Source organism: Eutrigla gurnardus (genome assembly GCF_963514095.1).
Source record: "Eutrigla gurnardus genome assembly, chromosome: 17".
Lineage (NCBI taxonomy): Eukaryota > Metazoa > Chordata > Actinopteri > Perciformes > Triglidae > Eutrigla > Eutrigla gurnardus.
Genome location: NC_139928.1, coordinates 24,458,293 through 24,473,939, shown reverse-complemented (window position 1 = coordinate 24,473,939; position 15,647 = coordinate 24,458,293). Strand labels below are relative to the sequence as shown.

Genomic DNA, 15,647 nt, shown 5'->3' with positions numbered 1-15,647 from the left:
TCTCACGTGGGAAATACCACGTGATAATTCTAACCAACTAGGGCAACGTTGAGGGGAGTGTCTTATGTCCGCACTTATTTCAGACCATCTGCAGAGAAAAGCATGTGGAGGGAGGTACCGCGAGCTTTTAAAGTCATGTGACATGTCGCAAAGGGAAGTTATCACCAGCATTTGTGACGTTTTTTTCCCAGAATGCCTTGTTTTGCGAGGCAAATGCATGCGCATGCTTGATTCCAAACAAGCCTACTGACGCAGCGGACGACGTCACATCCGGACGTTGACGTCACACCCGGACGTCGTCGCTGGTTCAGTATCCCGGAAGTGTGTTCGCATTGTTTACATTCTCCTCTTTGTTCGCTGGAATTTCCGCCAAAATGTCCAAGAAACGGTCGAAGAGCTCCGAGACCCGGAGTCTGCGGAACCCCCGGGGCCTGCAGGACCCGCTCCGGGATCCGCTCCGGGACCCCCAGAGCCTGCGGGCGACCATCGACCAGCAGCTGGCCTCGGCCGCGGAGGAGATCTTCCGGCTGCTGAAGCGGCGCGGAGCGGCCGACATGGAGCAGCTGAAACGGCGGGTGACGAAGCGGATCACCGCGGCGGTGGAGCTCATCTTCGCCGCGTTAGGAGCCTCCACGGCGGCCAGCAGGGGTCTGGAGGAGCCCGCTGCTCCCGGAGCCGAACTCGACGAACCCGGAGCCGAACCCGGATTCCACAGCAGAGGTTCGTGTCCGGTACTACTATCTGCAGGTAGTACGGTAGTACTACTGCAGTACTATCTGCAGGCTTCATCCCAACAAACCATCTCAGAGCGTTGACTCAGCATTTTTTCGCACACGTGAACATTCATAGAGAACTCACATCCAGTCCTCTTTACACGCAGCAGAAATGGGACTCTATTTGTGTTCACATTCTAGGTTCATTTGAAAGATGACTCCGTTCTGATCCTGGTCCACCTCAGGTCTGACGGGGTCTCAGTCCGGGTCCTGCTCACACTATAGTATAGTGAATGCTTTTCCCTTCAATGATGTGGCATTCAATGTTGCTTCCACACAGAAAGAACTCTAATATAACATATTATACATATTACATTACATTATTATAGTATGTAATAATATAATTATATTATTATACTATATCATTATATTATATTATGTAATATTATTATATAATACTCTTCAGAGGGTTCCATTTCTCTTGGAGTGTTCACATATGCGCAGAAATGCTGAGTCATCGCTCTGACAATGCACTGCTGCATTCACAGCTGGAATGCTCTCTCTCTCTCTCTCTCCCCCACTCCCTCCAATATATTTCAATGTAATAATTTCATAATATAAAATAAAAATATACGTTCAGCTACATACTGCTGCCTTTTATTTTGAAGGCCAGCGTTTGACTTCCTGTTTTCTTGTCTCTGCAGAGGTCGGCCTCTCTGACAGAGGACAACTGAAGCAGGACACCTCCGTGGACACGCTGAAGGACCCTCTTCCCGGTACCTCCTCCAAATCAGACCAGGTCCCTGAACTGGACTGCCGGCCAGACTCCCCGGACCACGTGGTCGGTGAGGAGGAGGAGCAGAGCGATGACGAGGCGACTCACGGCTGCAGAGTCTGCGGGAAGTCGTTCAACAGGAAAGGCTTCCTGATGAAACACGTGGAGAAACACGGCACGCAGGCCGGGGGTCTCTGCGGTCTCTGCGGTGAGCGTCTGGAGTCCAGCGCCTGTCTGAGGCTGCACCTGCAGACGCACCGTGACCGCAGCAGGACCTGCGCCATCTGCGGCAAGAAGTTCCCATCGATCCGCGCTCAGGAGACGCACCTTAGGATGCACACCGGAGAGAAACCCTTCAGCTGCATCGTCTGCGGCAAAGGCTTCAACCAGAAGGGCAACATGGCGACGCACATGAGGATCCACACAGCCGAAAAGCCATTCAGGTGCAGCGCCGCCGCCTGCCACAAGGAGTTCAGCCACGTCGGCTCTCTGGAGCGCCACATGAAGGTCCATGATGGAAGCACGGCGTTCAGCTGCAGAGTCTGCGGGAAAGGCTTCGGCAAGAGCGGCGAGCTGAGGCGGCATGTCCAGAGCCACGAGTCCGCCGCTGCCCCGCCGGCCACCAGGAGCCGGCGCAGCAGACCCGGTCTGACGCCGTCTCACATCTGCAAGGTCTGCAGCAACGCCTTCCACAATAAAGGCAACTTTGTGCGGCACGCAGAGACTCACTTGCAGGATGCAGCATGTTGCTGCGGCGTCTGCGGTGAGCAGCTGGAGTCCTCAGAGAGTCTGCAGTTTCACATCCAGAGCCACAGAGAGACCAGCAGGGTCTGTGACATCTGTGGGATCAGCTTCAGGGACATGGAGATCCACATGAGGACCCACACCGGCCAGAAACCCTTCAGCTGCAAAGACTGTGGCAAGGACTTCCCCAGGAAGGGCTCTCTGGAACGCCACCTGAAGCTGCACGCCGGCGAGCGACCATACATCTGCGAGTTCTGCGGGAAGACCTTCATCGAGAACACGGTCCTGAAGAGACACATCAGGACCCACACGGGGGGTAAGCCCCGGATCTACTCCTGTGACGTTTGCAGCAAGAGGTTCACCATGAGCCAGCACCTGGACGTGCACAAGAGGATCCACACCGGGGAGAAACCCTACACCTGCAGGGTCTGTGGGAAGGACTTCAGGCAGATCGGCAACCTGGACTCCCACATGCGGATCCACACGGGCGAGAAGCCGTTCGTCTGCAGCCTCTGTGGGAAGACTTTCCGCCAGAAGATCTCGCTGGAGACGCACGAGCGCTTCCACAAGAAGGAGAAGGCGTTCGGCTGCTCGGCGTGCAGCAAGCGCTTCGTCCAGAAGATTGACCTGAAGAGACACATGCTGACGCACACCGGGGAGAAACCCTACAGCTGCCCCGTGTGTGGGAAGAGCTACCAAGAGAAACGCTCGGTGGACTCGCACATGAAGGTCCACGCCGAGGAGCGAGCTGGCAAGGATGACGGCAAGGACGCCGGCAAGGACTCGGTGGTGGCGGGGGCAGCCCTGAACCGACAGGAAGCAGCTCACAGTGACTTCATCCAGCTGTGACCTGCAGACCGGATCCACTTGGATTCAGAGTCCTTGTGTCCCTACGCGTCCTCTTCATTTACAGATGTTATTTAGTTTAATAGAAGAAGAACTCGGTGCCGTCCCGTTGGGCAACCAGACAAAACCCAGTAGAAGAAGAAATGGGAGGCTCAGATTTGAACAAGAATAGTTTCAACCTCAATCAATCAGTTCAAACAATAGGTGATCAATAACTTCTCTTCTTCTTCTTCTGTTCAAGTGAAGACTTTTCTATAAATGTTATTAAATAAAGAGAAAATAATGGTTCATATGGGTCAATATCTCATATTGATTGAGTAAATCCTGAATCCTGTGTCAGTCAGGATGTGAAGCAGAACCAGAGCTGCTCCACCGAGGGGGACCGAGGGAATCTGGACTAAAACCACAAATGTCTGAAACCACAAGACGTCCAATCAAACAGTTGGAGACCACATTTAGTGACACCGGAGGGGCGGGGCTTAGCCTATATGTGGAACACGGGAAGGGGCGGGGCTTAGTTTATATGTAGGACACGGGAAGGGGCGGGGCTAAGTCTATCTATGTGGGACACTGGAAGGGGCGGGGCTTAGTTTATATGTGGGACACGGGGAGGGGCGGGGCTTAGTCTATATATGTGGGACTATCTATGTGGGACACTGGAAGGGGCGGGGCTTAGTTTATATGTGGGACACGGGGAGGGGCGGGGCTTAGTCTATATATGTGGGACACGGGGAGGGGCGGGGCTTAGTCTATATATGTGGGACACGGGGAGGGGCGGGGCTTAGTTGTTTTTTGGACTCAGCCAGTGTGTTTGAGACGTCTGGAGACGTTTTCAAGACATTTCATTCAGTTCTTCTAGTTGCCGAGTTCGCTTGTGCTATGGCTAGCGCAAGTCAATGGTTCAAGTTAGCATGGCATTAAAAACAGTCTTGCCCACTCCACAGTGCACCCGAGGCAAATCAATTAAAACACTAGACTGTCGATGTACATATCTGTGTTGATAGAATAATATTTGAAACAAAACTAACCTTGCATCACATGAATCGTCTATTTTTGAGGAACTAGTTTCTCAGCAGCAGCGGAACTTTGCTCCGTCGGACTCAAAACTCTAAGACGCACTGCTCGGAATCCAGCCGGTAAATACACACCTGAACACCGCCGATTTGTCGGCCCTTAAGCCCCCAAGGCTGTCTGAAAAGCCCTCGGAGCTCAATCAAACACCGGGCAGCACACGGCCCCGCAAACCCACAATTACACACCGCAAACCCGAACCTCTGCTCCGTCCGGAGAACCGTAAACCCTCGGAGGTGTTGCGGGGAATCCCTCCTGTAAATACACACCTGAACACCGCCGAATTGTCGGCCCTTATGCCCCCAAGGCTGTCTGAAAAGCGCTTGAACCTCACACAAACACCGGGCAGCACACGGCCACGCGAAGCCACACATGCGGACTCTCCGTCGGACTCAAAACTCTAAGACGCGCCACCCGAAATACTGCCCGTAAATAGGCAACCGAACCGGGCTGAATTGTCGGGACTCATGCCCTCAGACTTGGGTGAAAAGCGCTTGGACCTCCTGTGAACACCGGGCAGCCCACGGCCACGCGAACCCACAATTACGCACCGCGAACCCGAACCTCTGCTCCGTCCGGAGAACCGTAAACCCTCGGAGGCGTTGCAGGGGATTCCGTCCTGGCACCACCAGTCTCCGTTTGTTCGGTCCCAGTTCTCAGCTCCAGCGGGGGCTATCTCATAAGCAAAATAAATAAATAATTTTGCTATTTTTTTCTCCTTATGCACAAAATGTGTACCGAAAGAGAACCGAACCAGAACCCAGGAACCGAGGTAGGCTACGTATTGAACCGTGGGCTAACTGTACTGTTGCATCCCGAGTAAATAGATATGAATATTCATGGCCTGCTGTGATTGGTCATTCAATGAGATTTAAATATTATCTATAAAACACGTGACAAGTAACCACTAGAATAACTCAAGTTTAAGTGAAGTTTGGAGGTACTTATACTCGTCTGAGGGAAATGCGTGACTTTTTAATGCTTTTTATTACTTCAGTATCAGAGTGTTTCTACCCTGTAGTATTACTACTTGTACATCAGTATCACAGTAGTTCTACCCTGTAGTATTACTACTCGTACATCAGTATCACAGTATTTCTACCCTGTAGTATTACTACTTGTACATCAGTATCACAGTAGTTCTACCCTGTAGTATTACTACTCGTACTTCAGTATCACAGTATTTCTACCCTGTAGTATTACTACTTGTACACAGTGTTGTATAAAGTACCCAAAAGCCATACTTGAGTAAAAGTAAAAGTACCTTACTGGAAAATTACTCAAGTAAAAGTGAAAGTTGCCTGCTAGAATATTACTTGAGTAAAAGTAAAAAAGTAGCTCGTATTTACTGTACTTAAAGGAGTCATCACCCGGAAATCGCAATTTCTCTTGTTAAAAGATGCATATCTGTGTTTGACCTCAGTTGAAACTTGCCTGAAAGGCTGGAGTTTGAAAGTGGCGCCGTTTTTTCGCTTCTGCTCTTTTTCCGAACAGGAATAGCACACAAGGGTGTGCATTCCTAAAGCACGAGATTTTGATTCTGCGCCTTCGGTGACGTCACCGTGGCGGCTACTTGCATAAGCCCACCCCTCTTTCACCACCCAACCCCGCCCCGTCCGCTACCTGAAATCGCCGAAGCGCCGCCATTATGTTTTGGAGTCTGCATGCAGGCAAGCCCCCCCGGCTCTGTCCTTCCTGCGGCGAATCAACGCGCGCCTCATTACATATTATACAATGCACATCCGGACCAGTCAAAACCTCGCGCGTAATCTCGCGTGATAAAATCGCGGTACGAAAAAGGGTCAGAACAAGCTCAATGTTTGATTAAATTTTTTTTTTTTTTTCTAATAAGTTTTACGAATTGATCCAAAGCGATCCAAGGGGGGCTGGATACGTATAAAACCAGGTGATGACTCCTTTAAGTATCAAAAGTAAAAATTACTGTTAATAAAACGCAATCAGAAATTTGCCCACTCACACACTCCTTCGTGGCCACAGGTAATACTAAACATAGCGATTTCAGCTGCATGATTTAAAAGCTAACTTATTAATAACACTACCACTATGTAAATTAGTCTGACTGTCATCATCAGCTGGTTTGCTATATCAAAACTCGGACTCTCCAAACACAGGTACGGTCTCCAATAACACCAGAAAAAGACAGACAGATCATTCAATAACCCAGGAGTTCAGTTTTTGGCTAGCAGAGGCCAAGCCCACTCACGTTAGACCACGGAGACGCTCAGGGGCCGAGGGGCAGTAAAAAACAAAAACAAACAAACAAAAACGTAATCCTCGACTGTATAGTTTCACTGCGTGGAACAACACACTCTTTGCTTCACCATTAAAGTCTAACACTATGAAAAATACAGTAAGTTGACGTTAGCTAATAAAAATAAATGTTGCAGTTCACAGGATTAGTCTTTTATAACTTACCTCAACATGTTTCCTAAGATTGGATGGAGAGTTTTTGTAAGCCAATATCTCGCTGTTTTTAGGTAGGCACAGCAGACATTTCATCCGGTAGGAGGAATCTTTCACTCCGATGTAGCGGAACATTCCCCGCAGGTATGGCCATGGGTGTTCGTCGTCGTCGTCTATGCTGGTTGTTTCAGCAGCAGGTTCAGTCACCGATTCAGTCACCTCCTCCATCTCTGACATTTTGCTTCTCTGTCTTCCTCCTTCTCTTCAAGTAGGCTAACATTAGAGACCCGACTTGTCTGAGACTACTACTAGCATGACAATGCGACCATTAATTTGAAATTTGGCAGCTGATTTCATCCGCCGCACAACGGGGTAAACCAATGATAACGTCTTGCGGTCTGTATCTCCCAACATCATTGGCTACTAGTCCCACTACAACAAAACAAAGATTGTCCATTGGCTGTCACGTTCCTTCTTATTTTGTAACGAGTAACGAGGATGCTCAGGTAAATGTAACGGAGTAAAAGTACTGATTTTTTTCTGAAAATGTAGTGAAGTAAAAGTAAAAGTTGTCAGAAATGGAAGTAGTAAAGTAAAGTACAAATATAAAAAAATACTACTTAAGTAAAGTAACGAAGTATTTTTACTTCGTTACTATACAACACTGCTTGTACATCAGTATCACAGTATTTCTACCCTGTAGTATTACTACTCGTACTTCAGTATCACAGTATTTCTACCCTGTAGTATTACTAGTCGTACTTCAGTATCACTGTATTTCTACCCTGTAGTAGCACTACTCGTACTTCAGTATAAGAGTAGTTCTACCCTGTAGTATTACTACTCGTACATCAGTATACTTCAGTATCACAGTATGTCTACCCTGTAGTATTACTACTCGTACTTCAGTATCACAGTATTTCTACCCTGTAGTATTACTACTTGTACATCAGTATCACAGTATGTCTACCCTGAAGTATTACTACTCGTACTTCAGTATCACAGTATTTTTACCCTGTAGTATTACTACTATTACTTCAGTATACTTCAGTATCACAGTATTTCTACCCTGTAGTATTGCTACTATTACTTCAGTTTACTTAAGTATCACAGTATTTCTACCCTGTAGTATTACTACTCGTACTTCAGTTTCACAGTATTTATACCCTGTAGTATTACTACTTGTACATCAGTATCACAGTATTTCTACCCTGTAGTATTACTACTTGTACATCAGTATCACAGTATTTCTACCCTGTAGTATTACTACTCGTACTTCAGTATCACAGTATTTCTACCCTGTAGTATTACTACTTGTACATCAGTATCACAGTAGTTCTACCCTGTAGTATTACTACTTGTACATCAGTATCACAGTTTGTCTACCCTGTAGTATTAATACTCGTACATCAGTATCACAGTATTTCTACCCTGTAGTATTACTACTCGTACATCAGTATCACAGTATTTCTACCCTGTAGTATTACTACTTGTACATCAGTATCACAGTATTTCTACCCTGTAGTATTACTACTTGTACTTCAGTATCACAGTATTTCTACCCTGTAGTATTACTACTTGTACATCAGTATCACAGTAGTTCTACCCTGTAGTATTACTACTTGTACATCAGTATCACAGTTTGTCTACCCCGTAGTATTACTACTCGTACTTCAGTATCACAGTATTTCTACCCTGTAGTATTAATACTCGTACATCAGTATCACAGTTTGTCTACCCCGTAGTATTACTACTTGTACATCAGTATCACAGTTTGTCTACCCTGTAGTATTAATACTCGTACATCAGTATCACAGTATTTCTACCCTGTAGTATTAGTACTCGTACATCAGTATCACAGTTTGTCTACCCTGTAGTATTACTACTATCACAGTATCGCGGTACTCCTTGTTGTTCGCCCTCCGCTCCAGCAGAGTTCGCTGTTCGCTTCCGCCGCGTCGCTCTAAGCGAAGCGAAGCGTCGTCGACGCGGAACTCCGTGAGCTCCGTGAACTCCGTGTGTGTGTCCGCGGCCCCGCTGGCTCTCTTTGTCCCAGAAAGGAGGAGGATGTGCGCCGTGCAGCTGCTGCGGGTGTCGGTACATGAGCGGCTCGGCGTCGCCGCTGAAGACGTTCTGCTGCGGCTGCAGAAAGGAGAAGAAGCGGCTGAAATCCCGGCGCTGAGAGCGCTGCTCACTGAGCGGCTAACGGCGGCTGCGGAGGAGATTGTCGGTCTGTTGGAGGAAACCGTGGCGGAGTACGAAGACCGAGCTGAGCGGTCAGAGCGGGAGATCTGCCGCCAGAGGAGGCTGCTCGATGCCGTGCTGAAGCCAGAAGTCAAGCTGAGCAGAGCAGGTCAGTCCCTGGGACACTTCCGGAGACGAGCTAGCGGGAGCTAACGCTAGGTCTCGTTAGCTAGCGGTGGCTAGCGGTAGCTCACATTAGCCCGAACATCGAGCCGGTCTGAAGTCCACCAAAGGACAGACCAGAGACGTGAGACCACGTGAGGATTTAAATGAAGATTATAAAACAAGTACTTTGTTAGCGGCTTACAACTACAACTCCCATGAGTCTCTCACAAAGAAGCTCCAGCAAAGCTTCATGGGAGCTGTAGTTTTTCCACTTTTTAACGTTGGGCTGCATCGTGAAAACAATGAGTTTGTTTTAATATCGATATCAATAACTTAATGAAAACCAACGCAAATCACAGACTGAGAACGTGTTGGATGGAGCAGGGCTTAGAAATGTCCTGAGTGGGCCTTGAACGCACCACGGAGGGGTGTCTCCGCATGTAAAATGGGAAATGGTCCTCATTAATATAGTGCTTTTATCCAAAGCTCTTTACGCTTTATTCATACATTCAAACACCGACGGCGGCTCATCAGGAGCAATATTAGTATGAGGCGTCTTGCTCAGGGACGCCAGACACTCAGCTAGGAGGAGCCGGGGATCGAACCAGCGCTCTTGCGGTTACCGGCCAACCCGCTCTATCTCCTGAGCTAACGCCCCCCTAATGCATGTCGGACATAATTATCTGCAGTCTTCGTAGATATTGTTGTCTTGGATCTGAGTGTCTGTAGTCGTCCTCTCCTCAGGGGCCCGAAGGCTCCAGCAGGAGCCCTGAAGGCAGCAGGGGCCCTGAAGGGGGCCCCGAAGGCTCCAACAGGGGCCCTGAAGGCTCCAGGGTTGGGTCTGATTATCACCAGTTTGTAAATATAATAAATACTCGAGATACACGTAAATATACTCACTGATGTACTTTATGGAGAAGTATATTTTTTACACTGTAGAATATCTGATAGCATATTAACATGAATATTAATAATGATAGTTTCTAATGTCAGTGATGTCCATTTATACCATCATACGTGTACTAATACTACAAAGCCTTTAGTCACTGCTAACATCACTAATTATACAATTAGCTTGAGCTTCAGTATTAGTGTTAGCTTCAATGTTAGCGTTAGCTAGCAGTATTAGCCTACATGGTTGATGCTGATTGCTGATTCCATGGTTACAGCATCAGATGGAATGATGAGGTTTGATTTAAAGAAGCTAACAGAAACTTCATGTCAACTTATAATGTGTGTTTCTGTTTCCTGCAGAGGTCCAGCAGCTGTTGGTGAGTAAAGAAGAGGGTTCCAGTCTGGACCAGGAGGACCCGGAGCCCCCCCACATTAAGGAAGAACAGGAGGAACTCTGGACCAGTCAGGAGGGAGAGCATCTTGAAGGGCTGGAGGAGGCTGATATCACCAAGATCCCGTTCACTCCTGTGAAGAGTGAAGATGATGAAGAGGAACCTCAGTCCTCACAGACTGGACACATTGAACTAGAAGCTGCTGGAGAGGACTGTGGGGGACCAGGACCACTTCATGAAGACATTTCTCTGGACTCGTGTGACACCGATGACAGTGATTGGTCCGAAACTAACGAAGCCCAGCTAGGTGTCGAGTCTCAAAAACACACCGACCCCCCTGAGAGTGATCCCGGGTCCTCGACCAAGGAGAGACCCTTTCCTTGCTCTTATTGTGGAAAGAGATTCAGCCTGAAGGGGAATCTGAACAGACACATCAGAGACCACACCGGCGAGCGGCCGTTTCCGTGTACCGGCTGTGACAAGTCGTTCAAAGACAGCGGCTCGCTGACGGCACACATGCGGTGTCACACCGGCGAGCAGCCGTACAGCTGCTTGTTCTGTGGGAAGAACTTCAGTGGGAGAGGCAACATGACCCGCCACATGAGGATCCACACCGGAGAGAAACCCTTCAGCTGCTCCGTGTGCACCAAAAGCTTCCACGTGAAGGAACATCTCAACAGACACATGAAGTACCACACAGGTGAGAAACCCTTCAGCTGCTCCGTCTGTGGCAAAGGCTGCGCTCAGAAAACAGACCTGAAGAAGCACATGAGAGTCCACACTGGGGAGAAACCCTTCAGCTGTCCCTTCTGTGAGAAGTGCTGCGCTGAAAAAGGAGACTTGACCAAACACATGAGAGTCCACACGGGAGAGAAACCATTCAGCTGCAATGTCTGTGGGAAAAGTTGTGCCCAGAAGGGAAGCCTGAAGATTCACATGAGAGTCCACACGGGAGAGAAACCATTCAGCTGCTCAGTCTGCGGGAAATGCTTCACTGTTACAGGACATTTAAAAAGACACATGAAGCTGCATGTCGGTGGAGTTCGGGAGGAGGCGGGTGGTCTGCGGCAGGAGGCAGGCGGTCTGCGGCAGGAGGCGGGTAGTCTGCGGGAGGAGGCAGGCGGTCTGCGGGAGGAGGCGGGTAGTCTGCGGGAGGAGGCGGGTGGTCGGCTGGAGGAGGCGGGCGATCTGCGAGAGGAGGCGGGCGATCTGCGAGAGGAGGCGGGCGGTCGCCTGGAGGAGGCGGGCGGTCGTCTGGAGGAGGCGGGCGATCTGCGAGAGGAGGCGGGCGGTCGCCTGGAGGAGGCGGGCGGTCGTCTGGAGGAGGCGGGCGATCTGCGAGAGGAGGCGGGCGGTCGCCTGGAGGAGGCGGGCGGTCGTCTGGAGGAGGCGGGCGATCTGCGAGAGGAGGCGGGCGGTCGCCTGGAGGAGGCGGGTGCAGCAGGAAGTTGATCCTTTGAACACACCGTGTGGTGAAGAACTCAGAAGACCGGAGGTCAGGTTCCCAGGTATCTCAGGTAGGGGGTCAGAATGTGAAGTAACCGATCAGAAATACTTTGATCTCCAAAGTAGATTCTGACACGTTTGCTGTAGCATCCAGAACCTTGTGACCAGACCACAAGTCCAGTTCGTCCACCAAAGCCTTGTCCAACATGGATCTGTTACTGAGACTTTAATCAGGACCCACTAGGTTCAGATGGAGAAGACTGGCTCAGATGTGATTAACTCTGAGGAGGTGACGGTTCTGAACCAGACCGGCTCCTGTAGCCAGCAGACCTTTGAATTATAGGATGTGAAGGCGTGAAGCTGACGGTTCTGGACCCTGTCCAGGTCCAGAACCTGTCCAGGTTCTTCCTTTGTTGAATCCACATGAAGCTGAGATTTTTAACTTGCCTGAAGAGAAAATGTTGGTGGAACAATAAACAATAAATAAATTAGTATAGAAAACACTACTAATTCCAGATGTTGTCTGTTGCTTGTTGTTGAAGTAAAAGGAGGTGGACCTGGTCCGGGGAGGGACTGGCCGGAGAACTGGAGCAGCGAAGCTCAGGGGGCAGTGACCGGACGTTTGGGGCCCCCTGCTGGAGCTGTTGCCCCCGGCAACCCGACCCCGGATAAGCAGTTGAAGCTAAGATGAGATTTAAGTAAAACTAGTAAATCCTAGGGTTAGAGTTAGTAAGTAAAACAGACTTCGAATAAAGTGTTAAAATATTTGCTTTGATTCAATATTTCGGGGTCATTAGTTTAAATGATGTAATCAGTTCAAAGTTCACCTCTAAGGTCACATTTTATTAAAACATCTTCAAACGACTGGACCTGCTCTACATGGACCTGCTCCACGTGGACCTGCTCTAGAGGGACCTGCTCTACGTGGACCTGCTCTAGAGGGACCTGCTGTACGTGGACCTGCTCTACGTGGACCTGCTCTAGAGGGACCCCCTCTATGTGGACCTGCTCCACATGGACCTGCTCCACGTGGACCTGCTCTAGAGGGACCTGCTGTACGTGGACCTGCTCTAGAGGGACCCGCTCTATGTGGACTTCCACATGGACCTGCTCCACGTGGACCTGCTCTAAAGGGACCTGCTCCACTTGGACCTGCTCTACTCAGCTGGAAAATAAACTTTATTTGTGTGAAGTATTTATTATCTATATCTAGTTATCTATGAAGAATGTATTAAAGCAGGGGTGCCCCACTCCAGTCCTGGAGAGCCCCCGTCCTGCATGTTTGAGGTTTCTCCCCGCTCTAACACCTGATTCTAATGATTTCAAACCTGTGACCAGCTTCAGTCGCTTGATAACGAGCACATGATTAGAATCAGGTGTGTTAGAGCAGGGACACCCCTGTATTCAAGGATAACAATAGTTTTAGACTAAAGCTACAAAACATAAACAAACAAATAAATCACCCAACTGACATTTGCTCGACTGAACGCCATCTTGCAGTTAGAGCTTCCGGTTTCTCTTTACAAGCCTTCACAATAAGATATTACATTAAAAAGACTTTAAGATGAAATGTTGTATTCTCATCGTAGCTCGGTGACAGCAGCTATGATGTAATTCGGGATTATATAAACATATTATGAATGTAGTTCTAATATAAGAAGTAATTCGGCGTCATTTAAGGTCGGTAACGGCACTCAGATTTTCACTTTATTTTGAAAAAGTTCCGCCCCGGAAGTGATGGATGTTTTATCCGGGTCACCGCACATCTAGCTGCTCGGTCATAGAACCGTTAGTTTACCGCAAATAAAGCCAGAAGAAGGACGAACCGTCAGAGTCCCGTTTAATAAACGGAGCAAAGCGAAGCCGGAAACAGCTGCAACCTTAAATGAAGCCGCGAAGAAGAAACGGTTTGTTTTGTTTCTCTTCCTGGTGTTCATGTTGATAAGCTAATACTAGCATACCATGCTAGTGCCGTTGTTTGGGTTCAACTCGGGTTTTCCGTTTTTAAAACGAAGCCACGTTTACCCGCGTCTGTGTCACCATGGCAACCGAGGAAATCAAAGTACTAATACCACACCGTAGAAATACTCCACTACGCGTAACAGTACTGATACACACTGAGAATACTCCACTACAAGTAAGAGTACTAATATACGGTGAGAATACTCCACTACAAGTTAAAGTACTAATGCACACACAGTGAGAATACTCCACTACAAGTAAGAGTACTAATGCACAGTCAGCATACTCCACTACAAGTAAGAGTACTAATGCACACAGTGAGAATACTCCACTCCAAGTAAGAGTACTAATACACACAGTGAGAATACTCCACTACAAGTAAGAGTACTAATGCACACAGTGAGAATACTCCACTACAAGTAAGAGTACTAATGCACACAGTGAGAATACTCCACTACAAGTAAGAGTACTAATACACACAGTGAGAATACTCCACTACAAGTAAGAGTACTAATGCACACAGTGAGAATACTCCACTACAAGTAAGAGTACTAATACACGGTGAGAATACTTCACTACAAGTAAAAGTACTAACACAGTGAGAATACTCCACTACAAGTAAAAGTACTAATACACGGTGAGAATACTTCACTATAAGTAAAAGTACTAATGCACACAGTGAGAATACTCCACTACAAGTAAGAGTACTAATACACGGTGAGAATACTCCACTACAAGTAAAGTCAGGTCGTTGGGTGGAAACCAGTATAAGTAAGGTTTCTCTCTCCTGGCAGACTTCCAGCAGCTGTTGGTGGTTAAAGAAGAGGGTCCTGGTCTGGACCAGGACCCGGAGCCCCCCCACCTCGAAGAGGAACAGGAGGAACCTTCCATGTTCCCTGTGAAGAGTAAAGAAGATGAGGATGAAGGTTCTGGTAGGAACAACGTTGGTTCATTGTAGGCGGTAGTGAAGTCTATCACAGGGCTGACATGTAGAGACAGACAGGTAGAGACAGACAGGTAACCAGTCTATCACAGGGCTGACATGTAGAGACAAACAGGTAACCAGTCTATCACAGGTCAGGGAGACATGTAGAGACAGACAGGTAACCAGTCTATCACAGGGAGACATGTAGAGACAGACAGGTAACCAGTCTATCACAGGGCTGACATGTAGAGACAGACAGGTAGAGACAGACAGGTAACCAGTCTATCACAGGGAGACATGTAGAGACAGACAGGTAACCAGTCTATCACAGGGAGACATGTAGAGACAGACAGGTAACCAGTCTATCACAGGGCTGACATGTAGAGACAGACAGGTAACCAGTCTATCACAGGGAGACATGTAGAGACAGACAGGTAACCAGTCTATCACAGGGAGACATGTAGAGACAGACAGGTAACCAGTCTATCACATGGCTGACATGTAGAGACAGACAGGTAACCAGTCTATCACAGGGAGACATGTAGAGACAGACAGGTAACCAGTCTATCACAGGGCTGACATGTAGAGACAGACAGGTAACCAGTCTATCACAGGGAGACATGTAGAGACAGACAGGTAACCAGTCTATCACAGGGAGACATGTAGAGACAGACAGGTAACCAGTCTATCACAGGGCTGACATGTAGAGACAGACAGGTAACCAGTCTATCACAGGGAGACATGTAGAGACAGACAGGTAACCAGTCTATCACAGGGAGACATGTAGAGACAGACAGGTAACCAGTCTATCACAGGGAGAGACAGGTAGAGACAGACAGGTAACCAGTCTATCACATGGCTGACATGTAGAGACAGACAGGTAACCAGTCTATCACAGGGAGACATGTAGAGACAGACAGGTAACCAGTCTATCACAGGGCTGACATGTAGAGACAGACAGGTAACCAGTCTATCACAGGGAGACATGTAGAGACAGACAGGTAACCAGTCTATCACAGGGAGACATGTAGAGACAGACAGGTAACCAGTCTATCACATGGCTGACATGTAGAGACAGACAGGTAACCAGTCTATCACAGGGCTGA

At 48.3% G+C, this 15,647-nt stretch overlaps 1 protein-coding gene across 1 annotated transcript; it reads left to right on the top strand.

Annotated features, from left to right (window-relative positions):
* The first annotated feature begins 322 nt into the window (after positions 1-322).
* Positions 323-12,635, top strand: LOC311027837 (uncharacterized protein). The gene is made up of 4 exons (XM_084032004.1): positions 323-720; positions 1,418-3,077; positions 8,451-8,926; positions 10,177-12,635. The coding sequence occupies exons 1-4, from the start codon at positions 375-377 to the stop codon at positions 11,658-11,660; spliced, it is 3,966 nt and encodes a 1,321-aa protein (XP_083888130.1). The 5' UTR covers positions 323-374; the 3' UTR covers positions 11,661-12,635.
* The last annotated feature ends 3,012 nt before the right edge of the window (positions 12,636-15,647 follow it).